The sequence below is a fragment of the Rhinatrema bivittatum genome, chromosome 4, assembly GCF_901001135.1.
Source record: "Rhinatrema bivittatum chromosome 4, aRhiBiv1.1, whole genome shotgun sequence".
NCBI classification, from domain to species: domain Eukaryota; kingdom Metazoa; phylum Chordata; class Amphibia; order Gymnophiona; family Rhinatrematidae; genus Rhinatrema; species Rhinatrema bivittatum.
Window position 1 is genome coordinate 105,251,022 of NC_042618.1, and position 24,026 is coordinate 105,275,047.

Here is a 24,026-nt window from a genome sequence, read left to right on the forward strand (position 1 = left end):
CCTGCACAAGGTAGATCAGCAAGCTTCTCTTGCACCTCTGGTCTCAGGTCGGAGGCCTTGAGCAGGGCCATCTGTGAGCACTTATGCCTGTGGCAGATATTCTAGATGAAGTTTCAAAGCTGTCATAAGCTGCTCTAACTTCATGTTTCCCAGCTTCTAGGCCCTTATGAATGTTGTTGTTGAAGGAATCTTGAAATTGTTGGGGAAGAGATTCCGATAACTCCTGAAGTTGTTTCTACAGATTATGCTGATATTGCGTCATATAGAGTTGGTAGGACACAATTCTGGATAGTAACATGGAACCTTGGAACATTTTCCTACCAATGGTGTCCAAAAACCTGTGATCTTTTCCAGGAGGATTTGATGAAGGAGATTTAATCTTTTTAGACTGCTTTTGAGCTGATTCTATTACTACCGATTGGTGAGGTAGTTGTGTTTTCTGGAAGCCAGGAATATGCTGAACTAGATAGGTAGCATCAGTCAGTTTGTTTACAGGTGGTATGGTGCAGGAATGCTCCCACATCCTGTGTTGCAAGTCCACAAGAACTTCGTGAACCGGTATTTCCAGGATTTCTTTAGGTGGATCCACAAACTGCAATACTTCCAGAGTTTTCTGTCTAGTATCTTCTTCAGATATTAGCTGAAAAGAGATAGTGTCAGCCATCTCTTTGATGAAATTAAAGAAAGAGAGGTCCTCTGGAGGGGATTTCCTTCTTTCCTCCAGAGGAAAAGGATCTGAGAGGACTTCTTCCAAGGAAGAGTCGGTATCTGGATCATCCCAAGTGTCTGATGAACATGGACGAGGAGGAGTCTATGGAAGAGGAAAGGATGGCATCGACGGCAGAGGGTTTCACCGGTGGTCTCGATGGAAACAGTGGAGAAAACGATGGCCTTGGACAAGAGATTCCCGATGGACCTGGTGTAGGCTCAGGCATCAGTACATCCTTTGTTATTTCTTCTTCCATCGGTCTTGGCGTCGGGGCATCAGTTGGTTGCACTGGAATGGCACCAATGATAATGTCCAACTTCACTAATATTGGCGCTAAGAAGGACATATCCGGCACCGGCATTGGTGTAGGCAGTGCCGGTGAAGGTAATGGTCTCGGTGGTTGAACCGGAACCAGAGATGGACTCTGTGACGGTATCGGACTCTGTGACGGTATCGGAATCAACGGAGGTGGAACAGATGTCTGCGATGGAACTGGCATCGAGGGTGGAACCGTTGTCTGTGCTGGCATCGAAGGCATGTCTCGGAGTGCGTCTCGAACTGCCTGGCAGATATAACCATCCAGTTCCACCCTCATAGCTGGTGAAACCAGAGCAGCTATGGGGGGAGGCAGTGAAGGCGATACCAGTATCTCCACAGGTCCCTGTGGAGGTACGGTTCCTGGCACCAATATCGGTGGGGATCGCCTAGGAGTCGAAGGCCTCGAAGGACGCAGAGGCTCCTCTCTCCGAGGTTTCTTCGGAGTTGGTTCGATAATTATCGAGGGAACTATGGTTATCGGGTCCAATTCCAGATCCTGAGGCCTCAGATGTCAATGTCGGTGTTTCTGTCAATGTTCGATGCCTTTTTCGATGGTAGATGTAGACTTTATCGATGACCGTGAAGGGGGTCGGTGAAGGCTGATCCCCTGCTTCATCCGGATGACGTCTAATTTTCAGGACGACTTTTCTAATTGCTCCAGCCGGAGACGATTGTGTCGAAGTTGAAGTCGATGGCATCAGTTGAAGATGGAAAAGATGTTCCATGTTTTCCATGTGCACTCATCTGCTTTTCGGCATCATCTCGGCGCATCTCGGGCACGTCGACACATCATGTCTCTCGCCGAGACAGAGTACACACTCGATATGTGGGTCCATTATGGACTTAGTGCGGGAGCAATTCGGGCACTTTTTAAAACCGGTAGCCATAACGAAGGCCGGACAGCTGTCGACAACATTCTGACTAGGTTTAACGATAATGGAACTGACCAGAAAAAAATTAAATCACTCACCAACGGTGGAAAAAGGGAGACCCCCTATGGCGGGATAAGTTGTTTCCGAAATTTGTGAACTTTTTTTGTAGTGAATATTCACCACATAGGGCTCCTATAACCACGAGGCTAACAGAAGGCGGAAAAAAGAAGAATGAAGGGAGACCCCAGTGGCTCGAGGGATCATGGCATGCTGGGCATGCTCAGTGGGCTCAGGATGCCAGTCAAAAGTTTCTAGAAACTTTGACAAAGTTTTCCATGATAGGCTCCATCAGTAACGTCACCCATATGTGAGGACTAGCATCCTGCTTGTCTGGTAAATGTACAGTACGATTTCTGTTGCTTCCTCCCATACACATACACCAATATTAATGCCCCTGTTTCACTGCAAACTCACTGTTGGCTCCTCACCATAATCCTCCTGGGTGATGTTGACAACCACGCCTCCGCCAATATCAATCTGCCTCTGGATGGAGCTGTCTTCCAGCTTGCGCAGGATTTCTTCCTGGATGCCATCTGTCCCTGCATCATGCTTGCGGCTCATGAAATGGGCATATAGTTCTGTTTGGGTGATCAGGAAGTTCAGCTTACGCTGCTGTCTCTTAGCCTAATAGAATGGACAATAAAGGGCTGATCAGAGAGCTATAAGTCCACAGCTAGCAATCACAGTATGGTGATTGAGGATGCCGGTTTTTCCACATACACAGTAGCACTGTCAGTACACCTCAGTCCTGCCTTACACCACCTATTTTCTTTTCAGTGCAACTTCAGGGCTGGTTTTAACTCAAGCTGTCCACACAGGATCTGATGAACTCCTAAACCTGAACCTCAAATCTGATTTGCAACAATTCCTCTCTATCCATGCCCAGAAGAATTATATAGGGGTTCCAATACTTCCTAACTCAAGTAACTACCAATATCCCAGGATCACTCCACTTAAGAATAAAAATAAAACTAAACACGTTTGTGAAGCCGCTGCTTGAATAAAAACATTACTGTGAAATAAAAGTCAAATAAAGGTCAAACTACTCAAAATCTCATTTCAGAATGTCTTAATGATATCATTCCAGGCAACTAGATTTTAAATGCGGCAGACATCTTCTGAGGCAGCCTACTACATTTAGATTAATTAAAAGAGCAGAAGCAGTGCTATGTATGTATGTATGTATATAAGAAAATTATTTCCTTACCTGCTAATTTTCGTTCCTGTAGTACCATGGATCAGTCCAGACAGTGGGTTATGTCCCCCTTCCAGCAGGTGGAGTCAGAGCACAAACTGAGAGGGCGATCCCTCATGACTGGTGCGCCCTCTGTAAACCTTCAGTATTAAGAATAACCAAGCAATAAGGAAAAACACCTTGGATGGATCAATACACATTAAAGTACATAAACTGTCAACATGACTAAACAAACTTGCAACCAGAAAGCTCGATCAGCACCAAACCGGTCCTGAAAGAAGCACACAGTCGAGCTGGCAGATTGTCCCCACGAAAACAAAGAATCCTGAGGGTGGGCGTCTGGACTGATCCATGGTACTACAGGAGCGAAAATTAGCAGGTAAGGAAATAATTTTCTTTTCCCTGTACGTACCAGGATCAGTCCAGACAGTGGGATATACCAATGCTTCCCTAAGTAGGGTGGGCCACTGATAGCCCAGCTTGAATGACCTGAGCCCCAAAGGACCCCGAGGTCGACGGTTGAAAATTCAAGCGATAGTGACGGGCAAATGTGTGCAAGGACTTCCAGGTAGCTGCTCTGCAAATTTCCTGCGGAGAGACTGCTCGGCGTTCGGCCCAGGAAGCCACCTCAGCGCGGAGAGAATGAGCTTTAATACCTTCTGGGGGAGAACGTCCCGCTCCAACATATGCCGCCGAAATGGCTTCCTTCAGCCACCGGGCGATGGTGGTCTTTGAAGCTTTACTCCCCTTCTGGGGACCACTCCAGAGGACAAAAAGATGAGCCAATAAACGGAAGTTGTTGGTAACCTCCAAATATCGAAGGAGAGCGTGCTTGACATTTAGGTGCCTAAGTTCTCTGGAGTCCTCATCCTGGAATGAAGGCAGTTCCACTAACTGATTAAGGTGAAAGGACGAGACCACCTTTGGAAGGAAAGATGGCATGGTACCCAAAATACCCCGGAGTCCGTGAAGCGTAGATAAGGCTCTCTGCATGACAAGGCCTGAAGCTCCGAGATTCTGCAAGCGGAGCAGATAGAAACCAAGAAAACCGTCTTGAGAGTAAGGTCCTTGAGAGAAGCCCGTTTCAGCAGTTCAAAGGGTGGACCGCCAAGAAAGCAAAATTGCTTACCTTGTAATAGGTGATATCCCAGGACAGCAGGATGTAGTCCTCACATATGGGTGACGTCACTGACGGAGCCCTAAGGCTCCATTACCGATGTCACCCATATGTGAGGACTAGCATCCTGCTTGTCCTGGGATAAAGCAAAATTGCTTACGAGCAAAATTGCTTACCTTGTAATAGGTGTTATCCTAGGACAGCAGGATGTAGTCCTCACATATGGGTGACATCGGTAATGGAGCCTTAGGGCTCCGTCAGTGACGTCACCCATATTTATTTAACACTTTTTTTTTTTTTTAATGTGAGGACTAGCATCCTGCTTGTCCTGGGATAATTGTCCTGCATATGTGAGGACTAGCATCCTGCTTGTCCTGGGATAATTCAAAGGACCAAATTGAAGCTCCAGGAAGGACATAAATTGCGGATCGGAGGTTTCACATGCTTTACTCCCTTTAAGAAACGGACTATGTCCGGGTGTGTAGCAAGGGTAGATCCTTCAGAAGGGTGGACCAGAGCACCAAGGGCTGCCACTTGGACCCACAGGAATTATAGGCCAATCCCATCTCCAGCCAATGCTGTAAGAACGACAAGATGTGGGCAATGGTCGCATGCCGCGGAGAGAGGCGTGAGGACTGACATCAAGCTTCAAACGCTTTCCTGACCTGGACATAGGACATGGAGGTGGAAGTCTTCCTGGCCTTGGGAAGAGTGGATATAACCACCTACGGGTACCCCTGTCGCCTTAGCCGGCGCCATTCAAAAGTCAGGCCACTAGACAGAAGCGATCGACCTGGTCGAAAAATACTGGGCCCTGTCGTAGTAGATTCAGCAGATGCCTGAGGCGCAGCGGTCCGTCCACTGCTAGGTTGACTAAGTCGGCAAACCAGGGTCGACAAGGCCACTCCAAAGCCACCAGGATCACGGGCCCCCGGTGACCCTCTATTCGCCGGAGCACCCTTCCCACCAGGGCCCAGGGTGGGAACATGTAAAGCAGGACGTTCATTGGCCACGGGAGGACTAGGGCATCGATGCCTTCTGCACAGTGTTCTCTTCTGCTGCTGAAGAAGCGCAGAGCCTTCGCGTTCCTCTGCGTGGCCATCAGATCCAGATGTGGAGGGCCCCATCGCGTGACGAGTAGTGACGCTGCCTCCAGGGACAGCTCCCATTCTCCGGGATCTAAGGGCTGACGACTTAGGAAATCCGCTTGAACATTGTCCACTCCTAAAATGTGAGACGCTGCCAAATGAGACAGGTGAAGTTCCACCCACGGCATCAGCCGGTCGGCCTCTCAAGCAACATGGAGACTCCATATCCCTCCTTGACGGTTGATGTATGCGACCATCGTTGCGTTGTCGGAGAGGATTCGGACTGCCCGACCTTGAACTAGGGGCAGGAAGTGCTGCAGCGCAAGACGGGCCGCTCTGGTCTCCAGACGGGTGATGGGCCACGACACCTGTTCTGGTGTCCATTGCCCCTGTGTCGATTGACTGCTGCACACTGCTCCCCAGTCGGCAAGGCTGGCATCTGTCATCACGATTACCCCTTGTGGAACCTCCAGCTCCGTTCCTCGGAGCAAATGATCCAGGTCTAGCCACCAGGTCCAGGCTGTCCAGGACTAGGGGCGGTAGCGGCAGGGGAGTCTGAAACTATCGGGACACCGGTTTCCACCGGGATAGTAATGCTCTGCAATGGACGCATGTGGGCAAAGGCCCAAGGAACAACATGCTATTAAGTTCACTTAGAGAATAGCCACTGCCATTAGCAATGGTTACATGGAATAGACTTAGTTTTTGGGTACTTGCCAGGTTCTTATGGCCTGGATTGGCCACTGTTGGAAACAGGATGCTGGGCTTGATGGACCCTTGGTCTGACCCAGTATGGCATTTTCTTATGTTCTTATGTTCTTATCTATCGTGGAGGCCATGGAACCTAGCATCTGGAGATAGTCCCAAGGCGTGGGAGGCTGGAGGTCCCGAAAATGCTGAACCTGAAGGAGGAGCGATTGGGCCTGGACCGGACGAAGAGAGACCGTGCCCTCCTTGGTGTCGAAATGAGCTCCCGGAAAGTCAAGACACTGGGATGGAGTGAGGCTGCTCTTGGTAAAATTGATGACCGAGCGATTGGAGGAGGAGTAACACTCATTCCACCGAGCACTGGCACAAGTCCCTGGACTTTGCCCAGATGAGCCAGTCGTCCAAGTAGGGATGGACCAGAATCCCTTCCTTCCGCAGGGCCGCCGCCACCACTGGCATCACCTTGGTAAAGTTGCGAGGAGCGGTTGCCAGGCCGAATGGCAGGGCCTGGAACTGGAAGTGCTGACCCAAAATCTTGAATCGGAGAAAGCGCTGGTGTTCCTGCCGGATGGGGATATGCAGATAGGCCTCCGTTAGATCCAAGGACGCTAGGAACTCTCCCTTGTGCACCGCCGCAATCACGGAGTGTAGGGTTTCCATCCTGAAGCGAGGAACCTTGAGAGCCCTGTTGACCAGCTTGAGATCCAGGATCGGCCGGAAGGAGCCCTCCTTCTTGTGGACTACGAAGTAGACGGAATAATAGCCGAGCCCTTGTTCCGTCACTGGCACAGGAAGAATGGCTCCCAACTCCCGAAGCCGGTCCAGCGTCTGTCACACTGCATCCTGTTTCTTTAATCCGCAAGGGGAGAAGACAAACCGACCTCTAAGAGGTCGAGCAAACTCTAAAGCGTAACCGTACTTTAGAATATCCTGGACCCACTGGTCATATAGAAACATAGAAATGACGCAGAAGAAGACCAATCGGTCCATCCAGTCTGCCCAGCAAGCTTCACACTTCTTTTTTCTCATACTTATCTGTTTCTCTTGGCTCTTAGTAACCTTAGGTTCTATTTCCCTTTCACCCCCACTATTAATGTAGAAAGCAGTGATGGAGCTGCTTCTGAGGTAACTGTGGCCCACTCCTCGTAGAATAGAGAAAGGCGGCCTCCTATCTGGGAAATTGAAGAGCGGGTCGGCAATACTTCATTGCGGAGATTTAGCAGAAGTCCCTTGGGCGAGGGAGTCTCAGGCTGATCTTCGACCCCGAAAGGAATGAGACCAGGACTGCGATTGCGACGAGGCAGGCCTCTGGGGTATCTGCCGCCCCTGGCGAAAGTGCCGTTGTCCTCTGAAACGGTTCTGCGGAGAGCTGTAAGTCCTGGAGCTCTGAGGATGATCTTCCAGTAACTTATGCACCTTATTCTCCCCGAGCGATTTGATGAGTCGATTCAACTCCTCCCAAAACAGCAATTTACCCTTGAAAGGGAGGGAGCCAAGTTGAGACTTGGAGGGGGAATCCGTGGCCCAGTTTCTGAGCCAGAGGAGGCGTCTGGCTGAGACTAAGGACACCATGGACCTAGACAGCACCCGGAGAAGATCATACAGCGCGTCTGCACCATACGCTATGACGGCTTCCAGCCTTTCCGCCTGTTGTGCCTCCCCTGGAGGCAATTCTTGGGCGCCAAGCAGTTGTTGGAGCCACCGGAGCCCTGCTTGCTGCATCAGGGAGCTACAAACAGCAGCCCAAACTCCCAAGGTGGACACCTCAAAAGCCCTCTTCAAATATACCTCAAGTTTGTGGTCCTGCAAATCTCTGAGGGCCGCTCCTCCAGTCACTGGAATAGTAGTCTTCTTTGTGACTGCTGAAACCGCAGCATCCACCCGCAGTACTTTAAGTAGATCCAGGGAGTCCTCGGGAAGCGGGAACAGCTTGTCCATAGTTCTGCCAACCCGCAGAGAAGCCTCCGGAGCCTCCCACTCCTTGGACAGCAATTGGAGGAGCATAGGATGAAAAGGAAAGGTCTTCAAAGGCGGCTTCAGCCCCGCCAGGACGGGCTCCCCTCTCGTCGGTGCTGTGCTGGTACCAGGAGCATTCTGGGGAACCTCAATGTCCACCTCGGGCCAAGACATGCGAAATGAGCAAATCCAGCTCATCGCTCTGGAAAAGGCAGAGGACTCTAGGATCATCTCCTTTGACTTGCGCCGGGGGCGCAGAGTCAACCAAATCCGGCTCCACCACAGGGACCAGCAAAGGCGGGTTAGGACCGGTCGGAAAAGAAACTGGCTGTACCCTGGAGGACCCTGAGGGAGCTGCTGGCCCGGCAGAGCCAGGGTCTCCTGGAGCCGCAACTGAACGCAGCAGTCCCAATTCCCACGGTGCCCCTCCGGGGTCCGGGAAATCCCCCAGTCTGCCCACCTTAGCAGGAGGGGGAGCCAGAGCAGCGTCCTGGTGCTGATTGAGCCTGGCCAAATAAGCACTATGCATGAGCAGAATGAATTCTGTGGAAAAAGGCGGGGGGGGGGAGGTTAACCGGTATGAGAACAGGAGGAGAATGAGCCTGGTCGGGGGCTGAGCCGACAGGACACTGTGCCAGAGGAGGCAACTCCGGATCCAAAATGGCTGCCGTTCCCGTGCTGGACAGGAACGGGGCTGTCCTCCTCAGAGCCTGGCACGTGTTTGAGTGCGAAACTGACTGCCCCGATGGGCTCAAGGTGCCCTCCCCGCCAGGGAGGCACCGAGCACACAAGCCTTCCCGGGAGAGCCGTGCTCAGGGCTCCCCGCAGGCACTGCATCGCGTTGAACGCAGCATGGAGGTAAGAAAGAGTAAGCAAAGACCTCCGAAAGAGCTGCTGGCAGCCGGGGGAAGGAGTCCTGCGCTGCTAAGTAACTTAGTTGACCCGTTCCCTTAAGGGAAGACCCTTAAGAATAAGTATATTTTCTTCAAGCCAGAGGAATGCCGCGTCTCTGAAGCTTAGAGGCTGCCCCCTAGGAATCGGCATCTCAGGGCAGCGGGTCGATATCGAGGGGGAGAGGTTGGACCACCAACTTCACCCCTAAGGCAGCAAAAGTTACTTCTGTGAAAGGAAAACTTACATCTTACCCCAGGGACCAAAAACAGCAATAAAGAAAAGCAAGAGACTGGTCTGCCACTGAAAGAAAACCCTGCCTGCAAGCCTGCAGCAGAGCAACCAAAGCAGAAAGCCAAAAACGTTTTTTGTTTGGTTTTTTTTTTTTGGTTTTAAATAAGATCCATCCAAATAACTAACTCTAAGGAGAAAAAGAAATCAAGAAAGGACTATTCTCAAAGAAAGAAAACTGGGGAACCGAAGGAGCCAACTGCCATCCTGCTGGAGTCAGAGAAATACTGAAGGTTTACAGAGGGCACGCACCAGTCATGAGGGACCGCCCTCTCAGTTTTTGCTCTGACTCCACCTGCTGGAAGGGGGACATAACCCACTGTCTGGACTGATCCTGGTACGTATAGGGAAACATATCACACACACACACTTTTTTTTTTTTTTTACATTTTCATATCCTAATAGCATGCCACTGCACATGGATAGACCTGGAGGGAAAGCAGTATCATGCAGACCTCTCTCTGTCTCTCTCTCAGGCCCAACAACTCACACTATACTGCAAACCCAAAAGGAAGTCACAGCCCGGAGGGCCTGCCCTAATTAAGTGTTCATTTTTAATGAAGGCTTCATTTCCAGATTCCCACCAATGAACTTCAGGAAACTGCTGAGAAAAAATATATCATCTTTAGCACATCTGACATGCTGTATGAAAAGCATGACTCAGGAAAAAAAAAAAGATCACATCTTTAAAAGGTGATCTACTTTGAATATAAAGCAAAGATACAAAAATTGCTACTCTGGATGGCCAGTTATTCCCAGGACAAACCTATAGTAGAAAGCAGAGTAGTTATATTAGGTCATCTTGACCTGGAGCTCTATCCAAAGATAGGAATCCAGTCAGACATTGGGCTCACAGTCCATGAATGCACTTTGCAATGTAAGCATAGAAGTGGCAGAGGTAACATCTCCATGAAGAGCATGCTCTGATCCTGACTCAGTACCAAGGATCAGCTCTCATGCTCTACTCCTATCCAAAAAATATATATATAAATAAATAAACATATGCATCTCTTCAGAGCAGAAAGTATACAAAGCTAAGTGCCCAAACAGAAGCTGCCTTTCACTGATTTCTGCTTTACCTCTCTCATCTCCTCATCCAGCTTGCGCTGCTCCAGGGCCTCCTTCTCAGCCCGTTTGCGATGCTCTTTTTCCACCTTCTCATATTTCTTCCAATAGAGCAACATTTCCTTTGTAAGGCGCCTTGCCCGAGGTAGAGTCTCTTTGCAGTTCTTCTGTGCCTGGATAGCAGCCCGGCGTACCTCTCTCATGCACTGGTGGGCCAGCTATGTGAAGCGAAAGAGGGACATCGAAAAAAATCAACCATGGTACCAATCAATGGCCAAGTCTTGCAAAAATTGTACCAATACTCCCAACAGATGCTGCATGATGCACTCTTCAACAACACTGCCTCTGGCAAATCATGCTTAGACAGAACTGAGTAAGTTAATGCTGAGTGTCTTCACTTATACATTTTATGTAACTATGGAGACAGGGTGTATTGATGCTTCCTGTAACTCCTATTTTTTCAATGCTGATGCAAGATCATTCTAACTAGAGCTTATTGTTTTCATATGAGTATCCTGGAATCCAACTTTAGTTTTTAAAAGCAAATATGAAGGTCCATTATCCAGAAAAAACAAACAAGGATTTCCAGGGTGGTCCCTTATCTGAAATTTGGCAACTCTCCCTCCTGCTTGGTTCACCATCTCAGAACTGTAATGCTGCACAACTCAAAACAGTCACGTTGAGCCTCTGAACCATGCGGGAGAGAGCAGTGTCAGGGTGTCAGCTGGGTTGTGTTGGGCCATGATGATGGGTGGTTTCTGGCCAGGTAGCAGGGAAAAACTTAGGTTTCATATCAGAGTACTATTGTATACCTATTGTACCAACACTCCTATACCAGTATCCTAGCACATAGTATAGGTCATCTTTTTTTTTTTTAATCTGAAAGAGTCAAGACCTAGGCCATTCCAGATAATAATTTCTTTTTCCCAGATAATGGGAGATATCAGTAGGTGCTAAGGCCTTGTTACAATGTATAAAAATCTCTCCTGTTAGAGACTCACTGGGCATTTTAAGTATATTTAGTGGATAATCTCTTGAACCTAAGTCTTCACAATTGATTTACCATCTACAAGCAGAAAGACCAGTGCTAGCTCCAATTGAAATATTGAAAATTGTGATCAGGCCAAGTGGCTCTGTGATAGTACTGTGCACTACCATGCCGAGGCCCTGGATTCAGTTCTTCCAGTTCTCTGGGCTGGCTGAGGTAATGGATGCTGCAGGAGCAACATTCACAGTCCCTATGTAGGGGGGAAAGGTATCCTAGTCCTTGCCAATAGCAAAACCTAGTGGCTGATTTATGGCCATGATTACAAGGCTCTGGAAGAAACCCTGGTGCCCCTAGCCTCTGACTGGACTAAGTGAGTTGGAATAAGAAGGTTCTTGACACTGGGTTGGATCCAACTGAGGTGGAAGCCCCCAAACAGGAAGAGGAAACTGCTGAGTCAAAACAAAGAAAAAGGATGGCAGGTGTTGTAGAAAAAGACATATGCTGAAAATGGTTTGGGGTCCTGTACTACACATGTCCCTTAATTACTATGCAATTACAGGTCATGATAGGGTCTGATATTTGTGTCTTAGCTCCTGTATTCCAGGGCTAGTGGGTTATATCCCAAATACACATTGATTTCATTTTAATTATGTATGGTTAGAGGAAATTATAGCAAAATATGAGACAGAAAACTACCACCTAAACATTACATTTCAAATCTCTAGTCTTGTGCTGCCAAATCACTTGTCACTGGGCCTACCAAGCAGAATACACCAACACAGATGCTGGCATCCTGTGAGTTAGAGAAGAAGTTATCCTTATGCTCCAGCTCTAGCCTCCCAATGGAGAAAACACAACAAAGCTTGCTGGCTCTTACCTTTCTGCTGTTGGTTAGGAACAAGTTGCGGGCTGATACTTTCTGCTTGTAGGCCTAAAGCAAGAACACAGTTTACATTTATATATCAGACTTAAGAATAAATTGTGTTTCTATGCCTGGTTTGCAAAGTGTCAAATAGCAGTGAAAATCTATTGACAAAGCAGGCAGAGAACTCCAAATCCATCTTATAATTACACTTCATATTGCACCTCACTCACTTCAGCACATCTGTGCATCTCAATAATATCAAAATCACAGACTGTCTCAAGCCAATTAACCTTGAATGTGCCTGCATGTTAGTCTAACTATTCTTTAGCTAAATATATTCTTAGCTATTCTATGTTTCAACTTTTTTGACTAAATATATTTTCTATTTTCACATAACAGAAGTTGAAATAAGTTCATACAGTGTCTGATCTATATGGTGGTTGTTATGAAGAAGTGTAAAAATCATGTTTTATTGATCATGGTTTATATATGAAGAGAGGGATTAGATTATAGTGGATAAATATGCCATTGATAAAGAAATGAGCTTATTGCATGACTTTCCTGCAGTCCCATAAGAATTGCCATGCCGGGTCAGACCAAGGACTATCGAGCCTAGCATCCGGTCTCTAATAGCACCTAGTCCAGGTCATAAGTACCTGGTAGATCTCATAAAGTAGACAGACCCAGATCTTTATCGCTTTGTGCAGGAGGTGCACTGTTGAAGCTCATCTACACTAATTCCCAATCCTTTAATCATAAGTACTGAACTAAGAGAGAAGTGATGCCCACCTTTGGCAATTCCTTTTTCACAATACTCAGCCAAACTTTTCGGCGCCGAGCATTCAGCTGCTCAATGGTCAGGTGCTTTTTCTTGGATACTACCAGAGGAGCGTCATTGGAGAACTTGGCAAAGACTTTAGCATGGTGGTATCGCCGTGGTAAATCTTCCTCAGAAAGATCTTCATCCCGACGCCTCTTTTTCTTCACTTTTTTTAACTTAGCTGCAGTGACAACAGGTGACAAAATAAATGCTTCTCACTCTTCCACACTCTTAAGCACTCTTGGTCTGAAAAGGCAGTCACAGGGCACAGTAAAGGAAGGCACACTGCTATTGCAGCTGATGGAAGACAAAAAAAACCAGACCTCGCCCTCGACACAAAGGACTGCAGTAGCAACCTGAAGCTGGTGCAAAATGTCAATGGTTAGAATAATACTGAGAACAAATAAATCCCTTTTATTTGCTTATGAGCTATGAGAAAAATCACAATATCAATTTATTACAAATGCCAATTCTTTTCCTATTGTTATATTCCCAACAAAAAATGTCTCTGTCTTCTAAGAAATATAGAAATATGACAGCAGAAAAAGACCATCTAGTCTGCCATCCATCTAATTTATTTTTTTTATTTATTTCAACTTATATACCAGTATTCCAGTGTAATCACAATCCTCATCACTCCCTCAGAGATCCCTGCATCTATCCCATGCTTTCTTGAATTAAGATACTATTTGGGAGTAGATTAAAAGCCAGTAAGAATTCTCTCCTTTTTTTTTTTTTTTTTTTAAATTGATCCATACAGAAAAAAAGAACAACACTGAGGAAAGTGAAGGAAAGGAAATAACATCTATCCAAATATACTGGGGAACCGCAGGTACCACCTTTTATCTGCTGGAGTCAGAGTAATACTGAAGGGATGCAGAGGGCGCTCCAACCTATTAGGGGCCGTCCTTACAGTTTTTGTTCTGACTCCATCTGTTGGAAGGGGGACATAACCCACTGTCTGGACTGATCCGGGTACGTACAGGGAACCCATGCTTTCTTGAATTAAGATACTATTTTTACCTCCACCACCTCCACTGGGAGGCTGTTCCATGCATTCACTACCCTTTCTGTAAAGAAGTATTTCCTAAGATTATGCCTGTGTCTACCTCCTCTCACTCTCTTCCAATGATCCCTTATTCTAGAGCCTCATTTCAACTGAAAGAGGCTCACCACCTGCGCATGGAAATCTTTAAGATATTTAAATGTCTCTATCATATCTCCCCTTTCCTCTAGGGTGTACATATTTAGATCTTTGAGTCTATACCTATATGCTTTAGAACGAAGACCACTAGCCATTTTAGTAGCCACCCTCTGGACAGAGTCCATCCTATTTATATCCTTTTGTAGGGGCAGTTTCCAGAATTGTACATAGTATCCAAAATGAAATCTTACCAAGGACCTACACAGGGACAATATCACCTCCCTTTTTCTGACCATTCCTTTCCCTATACAGCCAAGAATCTTTCTGGCTTTTACAGTCACTTTTATCCACCTGTTTGGCCACCTTAAGATCATCAGATACAATTACCCCCAGATACCACTCCTCTTTTGTGCTTAAAAGTATTTCACCTCCAATACTGTTCCTCTCCCTCAGTTTTTCTGTAGACCAAATGCATTACTTTATTTTTTTTAGTATTATATCTTAGCTGGCAGTCTTTAGACCATTCCTCAAGCTCAGCTAAATCCTTGTTTTCCATACTTTCCTGGCTGTCTACCCTGTTTCAGATTTTGGTGTCATCGGCAAAAAAAAAACAAAACCAAAACCACACCTTTCCAGACAATCCTTCCACTATGTTGCTCACGAAGATGTTGAAAAGAACCAGTCACAGGATTGATCCCTGAGACACACTACTAGTAACACCCTGTTGTTCAGAATAAACTCCATTTACCATTACTCTTTGTAGGCTCTCACTCAGCCAGTTTCTAACCCAGTCAGCCGTTCTAGGTTCCATAACAATAGCACTCAATTTATTTAGACGTCTCCTGTGCAGAACCATGTGAAAGGCTTTACGGAAATCTAAGTACACTATGTTCAGCGCTCTCCCTTGTTCCAACTCTATGGTCACCCAATCATAGAAATTGATCAGATTCCTCTAGTAAAGCCATACTGCCTCAGATCTTGCTCCAGTGGATTCCAGAAACTGCACTATCCTCTGTTTTAGCAGTGATTCCATTAATTTGCTCACCACAAAGGTTAGACTTAACTGGCTTGTAGTTTCCATCCTCCTCCTTACTTCCACTTTTCTGAATAGGAACCATATCCACCACTCTCCATTCCTGCAGAACTACTCCCAGCTCTAAAGAAGTACTGAAAAGGTAGCCAGTGGAGCTGCCAGAACTTCTTTAAGTTCCCTCAATACCCTCATATGTATCCCATTCAGCTCCATCGCCTTATCTACTTTAAAGTTTAGTTAGCTCCTCACGAACACACTGTTCTAAAAAACAATTGAGTTTTACCTCACTTCTAATCTTATTTGTGTTCATTTTATGTGGTCCTGGCTCCAAGTCCTTCTACAGTGAACACCAAACAGAAGTATTTGCTAAGTAATTTTGCTTTTACCTCATAAGCCTCTACATATTCCTCCCCTTCAACTCTCTCAATTCCATTTTTGCACTTGCTTTTAGCAGTACCTATATCTAAAAAAAAAAAAGTCTTGTCCCCCCCATTTTACTGTATTTGCTATTTATTCTTCCATTTGAATTTCTGCAATCCTGACTACTTTTCCAAGCTCATGACACATCTATAAAGTTTTGAGTGCCAATGTACATGTACAATACTACTTGTTTCTATTACTAATCTTTTTTAAAGCGCTACTAGACATACAAAGAACTCAAATGTTTCACACATCACTGCAGTGAACAAATGAAACTGAAGCAGTGCAAATGGCAAGTACTGAAGCATGCAGAGAGGAGATGGAAAGAAAGCATTACAGAAAATAGACTGGACACTTATGTAGGAGTAAAAACTTACCTTTCAGCTTTTTTTCCTTTTTTTTGGGGCCTAGCAGGTGGCGCTGCTGCTCATAGAAGGGATCATGAGTGGAGAGCAGGCCTGCACTATAGTACTGGTACTGCTGCAGCTGAAAATATAAAGCGAGTAGGTGGTGTTTTTTTTAATTTATTTTATATTCTGCCTTTCAGCCACTTCAAAGCGGATTACATTCAGGTCCTGTAGATATTTCCCTGTCCGCAGAGTGCTCACAATCTAAGTTTTGTACCTGAGCAATGGAGGGTGAAGTGACTTGTCCAAGGTCACAAGGAGTGGCAACGGTATTTGAACCTTGGCTTCCCTGGTTCGTAGCCCATTGCTCTAACAACTAGGCTACTCCTCCATTCCAGCAGAGTACTGGAAACATGAAAAAATGCCTAATTAATCTGCTCAATCAGCCAATTTTGTATAAACAGCTAGGAGATTTTGGCTTGAAGTGCCACTTTTCAAAAACACTACAGTTTGATACTCTTTTAGGTGGTACGATTCTTATAACTTCAGCCAACAGCAGATTTGTAAGAAGACAGGTAAAACCTATACTCAGCCCATCTGGCTGATAACCAGAACTGCAGCCACCCTAGCTCTTAGTCTCTTCCCATCTCCTCCCACTTTCCTTACTGCTATCCTGCCAGCACTGCATAAAAACAGACATAGACAGAATTGATTTTGAAGTGTAGATGTGGGGGAAAGAAATATAAAACAATCTACTAATCTAGTTAGCTATTGTTAAAATATGGCCAGAGCTAACATGATGCCTGAGTTATCCCACAACCATACTCAGTTGATGAGTACTGAACACCGCAGATGTTGGGTTATGTGTTACAATAATCAGTCCTTAGGTTTTACCTGCACAATAAACTGAAAACAAATGCAGCTGGGTTTTTTTCTTATTATCTTCGTCCTATCCTTTGCAAATTCAGACCGGTCCTAAGCTGACAGAGCAGTTGTGAATTGGGGGGAGGATTTCTTACCTCTTTGTCCTTAATATACTTGCTCTGATGCAGTTTCTTGTACTTGTGCAGTCGCAGCATGTTGTGCAGCTCATCTTTCGAGAGAGAAAATTCTTCCTCATCACCATCTTCATCGCTCAGCGAGTCTGTATCACTAGAATCCTCGCTCAACAGGATGCTCTGAAAGAAAGCAAACACATGTAGACATCAACGTTTCTATTCACAATCTTCTCATCTTTTCCCCATCATTTTTCTGAAAGAAACACCTCACAGCTACAAATGTGGTGGTCACATTCACAGGGGTATTGCATCACTCACTACCACAGTGACTCCTACACAGCTGCTCTTCAGTGAGGTGTGGTGCTACCAAGCAACTAGCGCACTCAAGGGAAACCTAGTAAGAGGGACAGATAAATACTTTCAGCTGCTTCTCTTCAACAAAACCTCTCACATGGGGCAAGTAAGCAGGTCTCACACCTGTGCAATTTAGTAGGGTCCAATATTTATATTGAGAAGGAAAGCCTCTCAACAGAGGTCTCCCACTCGTTTCACACTGGGTTCAATGATTCAAATGCCATATCATCTTAGGAAAGAGCTCCATTTAACCCTCAGTCTGGTTTATGTATTTTATTTTTTTCAATTCCTAAATCTCCAAGAAGAATTTGGAAGTAAATGACTGGCCCAAATCAAATCTAGATATTGATATTAATTTAACTGCAAAAAAAAAAAATGTGAAGACTTTCATATTTTGAGATATATATATATATATATATATATATAGCAATCCAAATTTTAGGCAATATCACACTCCTTAATGCTTGTTAAATATTCAGCATAAAACAAAACTACTCCCTTTGGAGCAAAATACAAGCACCATTAATATACTCAAATCAATCTTTTTATTATTTGCTTCAGAACAATATCAAAAAGACTAAACAATCTTTAGAGATATAAATTATATAATAATCATTTATATTAATATCTCCATAAAGTGCATCATTAATTCCATAATATTTATTTCTCAATACTGTGCATCAATAATTTCACAAAGCTGAAATAACCCTTCAATCATTCTCACTCATACCCATTCACATACATAACAGTTAAAAAACAACGAACGTACAATATCTAAAACAATAACATCAATCCAACTCCCTTCTATTAGATTTCGCTAATCCCTGAACTTCATCACTCCTGATCCTTTCTGTTGAATTTCATTAATCCCAACCGGGCCCTTGTTTCGCCTTGGCGGCTTCGTCAGGGGAATATATAATGATCTAACCAAGGATTCAATCTTGATTGAGTTCTTTCTATATGGAGCATAAGTTCTGTAGTAGAAACATCACAAATCTTCTTCAAAGTCCCATTCTCTTGTCATACATAACCAAATTCTGTACCCGTACTAGCAATTCTGCGTCTTAATCGAAACTACCTTCTGCTGCTGTATCCACAGCTAAAAATCTCCAAGAACAATTCGTAACAAAATTCTCTCCTTAATAATTGAGTAAATCACAAGTGCCCCAAACCGGCATTTTCCTCCGTTTACCCACGTATCCCTATGTTCCTTCCATTCACCAGAGATTTCACTCGAGTCTAAAAGCTCTTACATGTTTTTCTTTTTTTCTTTTCACGCGTTCATACTTCCATGAAAAGAAAAAAAGAAAGGAATATGTTGAAGCAACATGTAAGAGCTTTTAGACTCGAGTGAAATCTCTGGTGAATGGAAGGAACATAGGGATACGTGAGTAAACTGAGGAAAATGCCGGTTTGGGGCACTTGTGTATTACTCAATTATTAAGGAGAGAATTTTGAGTTTTGTTACGAATTGTTCTTGGAGATTTTTAGCTGTGGATACAGCAGCAGAAGGTGGTTTCGATTAAGACGCAGAATTGCTAGTACGGGTACAGAATTTGGTTATGTATGACAAGAGAATGGGACTTTGAAGAAGATTTGTGATGTTTCTACTACAGAAGTTATGCTCCATATAGAAAGAACTCAATCAAGATTGAATCCTTGGTTAGATCATTATATATTCCCCTGACGAAGCCGCCAAGGCGAAACAAGGGCCCGGTTGGGATTAACGAAATTCAACAGAAAGGATCAGGAGTGATGAAGTTCAGGGATTAGCGAAATCTAATAGAAGGGAGTTGGATTGATGTTACTGTTTTAGATATTGTATGTTCGTTGTTTTTTAACTGTGTTATGTATGATAAGTAGTGAGTATGTATGTGAATGGGTATGATTGAGAATGATTGAAGGGTTATTTCAGCTTTGTGAAATTATTGATGCACTTTATTGAGAAATAAATATTATGGAATTAATGATGCACTTTATGGAGATATTAATATAAAGAATTATTATATAATTTATATCTCTAAAGATTGTTTAGTCTTTTTGATATTGTTCTGAAGCAAATAATAAAAAGATTGATTTGAGTATATTAATGGTGCTTGTATTTTACGCCAAAGGGAGTAGTTTTATATATATATATATATATATATATATATATATATATATATATATATATATATATACATATATATATATATATATATACACACACACACACACATACATACATACATATACACACACACACACACACGTTTTGTTTTGGGGTTTTTTTTACTACACCAAAAAATATACATTTTACTGAAACCAAGTGAGCTTTTCGTACTAGGCTTGAGATCTTCACTTTTGTACATTCCCTATTTAATACTTGAAAGGTTATTCAAGGTTTTGAAAGAACTATATCTTAACTAGATATTTTACCAAAGTTTTCCTTGATTTCCTCCCATCCCCCACACCACAAATCTCTCACCTTCAGCCATTTTCTGCTTTTCCTCAGTTTAGAGAAGTTATACAGGCTTCCTTTTTCAAACTTTGGTTCTGTTAAAGGACACATAAGAAAACATACTACAGTGACCAGGTTTTGCAGACTCTTACAGAGAACATCACAGTCACCTGTATTGGAAATGCCTTGCTTACAAAGGATCATCAGGAACACTGAAAAAGGAATCTATTGGGTCACACATTAGCTACATAGGTACAGAATATCTGTGCATCATCCAAAGGTGAATCAGTTATGTGGCATCAACCAGACACAGATAGGAAAATTGGTTTTTACCTGCTAATTTTCGTTCCTGTAGTACCACAGATCAGTCCAGACTCCTGGGTTTTGCCTCCCTGCCAGCAGATGGAGACAGAGAAAGTTTCACCAACCCTGGCATATAACCTACTGTGCTAGCTGCAGTCCCTCGATATTGACTTGTATCCAAGCCAAGATGTCAGCAACAACCATACATTTCTAAGTAAACTTCTAAGCAAACTCCCTCCCCTCCAACGAACCAGAAGAAGGTGAAGTTGCCCAGAAAACCAATAGAAAACTTGTTTCCCAAATTTAACATAAGCAATCAGCATTGAAAACCTCCAACAACTCTGCACTATATACAAAGCAACAGTACGAGCGGCAGACTCTCCTCCCCGGTAAATGAGTAGGTCTCTGGATTGATCTGTGGTACTACAGGAATGAAAGTTAGCAAGAAATAACCAATTTTCCTTTCCCTGTATGTACTCAGATCAGTCCAGGCTCCTGGGATGTACCTAAGCTCCCCTTAGCTCAGGTGAGATCTGGAAAGTTCCCCTCACAGAACACTCTCACCGAAGCACATGGAAGCTGGAGGCCCGACATCCAATCAATAAATAACAATAAATAACATAATAATAATAACATAATAATAAAATAACAACAACATAATAATAAATCAATAACACCACCAACGCATTCAAATCAACTTACCTCAACCCAAAAGAGAGCAATCTCCCTTGGCAGCCCAAAACTCTGGAACTCCCCCTACCAACTGAACTCAGAACTCAAGAAAACCTTAAAACCTTCAAAAAAGATCTAAAAACATGGTTGTTCAACAAAGCATACCAACTCACCCAATGAACAACACAACATCGCCCTCCATTCCATCCTGAAGAATAAATGAAATTCATCACAACTATGTATTATAAACAAGAAGTGAAACATAAAACTGAACAGTAACCTTGCATATGATACCACCTATATTTAACAACAGTTTGAACCTTTGGAAACCCTGTTTAACCCCCCCTTATCCCTGTAACATTGTATTTTGTAAACCGTTATGATGGCGTTATTTTGACAATTATGAATGATGGTATATAGAACTCTTAAATAAATAAATAAAATAAATAATGCCTAGCAAAAGTATGCAACAACTTCCCAAGAGCAGCCCAGCAAATTTCATGCGGAAACACCTATTGTAACTCTGCCTAGAAAGTCGCCTGACAACGTATCGAGTGTGCCTCTAAACCCGCTGGCAGTGGGCGCCCTTTAGAAATGTAAGTCGACTTGATCACTTCCTTCAGCCACTGTACAATTGTAGTCTTAGATGCCTTATTTCTCTTCTTTGGATCATTCCACAGGAGAAAGAGGTGATCTGATCCTCGGAAATCATAAGTGACTTTAGGTATCTCAATAATGCATGCCTCCCATCTAAGAGCCTAAGCTTCCCCGCTTCAGGCATAGAGGAATCCAAATCCAGAAAAGCTGGAAGCTCCACTGTCTAACTAAGATGGAACACAGAGACCAACTCAGGCAGAAAAGAAGGCACCACGTATAAAGATGTCTCCGAATCAGACATCTTGTCACGACTGCACCTGGAGCTCCAAAATTCTCCTGGCTGAACAAATAGCCACTAAGAAAACCACTTTAAGAGTCAAATCCTTAACCATAGTTGTCTTTAGTGGTTCAAACAGAGCCTCACACAATTCTCTAAGGACTAGATTCAAATTCCAAGACGGACAAATATTCCACACCCGAGGACGCAAGTTCTTAGCTCCCCGAAGGAACTGTATAACATCTGGAGGTGTGGACAGAAGATACTCTTGCACCTTACCCTGGAAGCAATACAATATCGTTAACTGGATTCTCAGAGAGTTAAAGGCCAGTCCCTTGACTAGAACCTTTCTGGAGAAAAGCCAAAATATGTAACACCATGGCCTGAACAGGCTAAGGATGCACTCCATCAACAGTAGATCAGGACTCGAAGATCCTCCAAATTCGCATATATGTCAAGTATATAGGTCGCCTAGCCTACAAAAGGATGGAAATATCCCCTCCATCTCAATTGTCTCCTCTCAGAGGTAAAGCTGCAAGACAGAAGTGAGCCGCCTGACCCTAAAAGAGTCAACCAATGTCCAAACCTCAGGGGCCCAACTATGGCCATGTTAATCACATCTGGAAAGCATGGTCGATGTGGCCCCTCTGGAGCTACCAAGATCACATTACCCAGATGTTTCCCTATCCACCGTAATGCATTGTCATGCAGGGAAGGCAAAGAAGAATCCCTCAAGTCCCCGGCAGCACCAGAACTCAGATTCCTTCCGTTCTGTTCAGCAGCTATAAAACCGCAACACTTTGGTGTTCTTTGGTCTGGATATCCCCATCTTCTGTGAATGAGACATCTCGCTGCCTTGGACAGCTCCCATTTCCTGGGGTCTAACTTTCAAAGACTGAGAAAATCCGCCTGAATGTTGTTCACTCCAGTGATGTGAGATGCTGCCAGCCGCTCCAAGTGCTGCTCTGCCCAGAGAATCAACTCCCGGGCTTTTCGAGCTACTGCCTGATTCTTGGTTCCATCCTGACAGTTGATGTAGGCCACCATTGTTGCATTGTCTGACAGGATCTGTACTGGATGGCCACGTAACCTTGATAGACAGGCAGCAACACAAAATGCATCGCACTCATCTCAAATCAATTAATAGACTATGAGGCCGACCATGAGGCCTGTGCCTACTGATCTTCGCCACACCACCCTCCATCCAAAGAGACTTGCATCAGTGGTGACTATTACCCAATTCAGAACCTCCAATTCCACGCCATGTTCGAGACTGGTGCAAGTAAGCCACCACGAAACTCTGTCCGTGGTTCCCCCCTCTAACAGAAGAAGATGAAACTCTTCCAATAACAGATTCCAGTGGGAGAAAAGAGCCCCCTGCAGAGGCTGCATATTCACAAATGCCCAATGCATTAATTCCAATGTTGATGCCACAGAACACAGGACCTACAAATAGTCCCAGACCCTGGGCACTGAAAGCTCTAGGAGAAGCCAAATCTGACTCTGCAATTTATTTTATTTTCTCTTTTGTCCATACCGCCTATCATCAATCCAGGTGGTTTACAAATTTTATATACATAAAATTTTAAAATAAATACAATACCAATACAAAATAGTATAAAACAAACAACATGAATAAGCAACTCTTGACCTTCCCCTCTAAACCCTCTTGCTGCTTAACTCTTCAGCCCTGTCTCTTTACCTTTAGATATTATAAGCCTCCTTAAAATGCAAGGTTTTTAGCTTTCCCTAACTAGCTTATGCTCTCTCATTAGCCATAAATCCTCTGGCATTGAATTCCAGAGTACTGGTCTTGCCACTGTAATTGCTCGTTCACGCACCATGTTCAAAGCTGGCTTCCTTCACTGAGGCGGTCACTAAAAGACCTTTATTCATAGACTAATTCCCTTTGCGGCACATACCACTGTAATCTGGATCTCAACCACCCATTTACTAACACTTTAAAATGGATTCTAAAAAATACTGGCAACCAATGAAGGTCCTTAAGTACAGGTATAATATGTTTATACTTCCCCACTCCAAACAGTACTCTGGCCACAGAATTTTATAACAACTGTACTGATTTAATCATGTTTTTGGTATCCCTAAAAGGAGTGAGTTACAATAATCAATATTATTTAGTACCATCATTTGCATAACTAGCTGAAAATCATCAAACCCCAAATATGGCTTTAATCAACTCAATATACGCAATGTGTTTAAAATCATGAGAGGTCTAGAACGTGTAAATGTGAATCGGTTATTTAGTCTTTCACATAATGGGAAGACTAGGGGCACTCCATGAAGTTAGCATGTGGCACATTTAAAACTAATCTGAGAAAGTTCTTCTTCACTCAACGCACAATTAAACTCTGGAATTTGTTGCCAGAGGATGTGGTTAGTTCAGTTAGTATAGCTGTGTTTAAAAAAGGATTGGATAAGTTCTTGGAGGAGAAGTCCATTACCTGCTATTAATTAAGTTGACTTAGAAAATAGCC

At 44.2% G+C, this 24,026-nt stretch overlaps 1 protein-coding gene across 7 annotated transcripts in view; it reads right to left on the bottom strand.

Moving 5' to 3' along the window:
• INO80 (INO80 complex ATPase subunit) overlaps window positions 1-24,026 on the bottom strand; it is a 435,009-nt gene that overhangs the window by 333,857 nt on the left and 77,126 nt on the right. For all 7 annotated transcript variants that reach the window (XM_029598597.1, XM_029598598.1, XM_029598600.1 and 4 more), the window contains 7 exons: window positions 19,707-19,774; window positions 16,907-17,065; window positions 15,918-16,026; window positions 12,913-13,124; window positions 12,136-12,189; window positions 10,285-10,488; window positions 2,388-2,583 (listed from right to left, as the gene is read on the bottom strand). In XM_029598597.1, coding sequence (XP_029454457.1) covers window positions 2,388-2,583; window positions 10,285-10,488; window positions 12,136-12,189; window positions 12,913-13,124; window positions 15,918-16,026; window positions 16,907-17,065; window positions 19,707-19,774 — 1,002 coding nt within the window. The remainder of the gene's footprint in view (window positions 1-2,387; window positions 2,584-10,284; window positions 10,489-12,135; window positions 12,190-12,912; window positions 13,125-15,917; window positions 16,027-16,906; window positions 17,066-19,706; window positions 19,775-24,026) is intronic.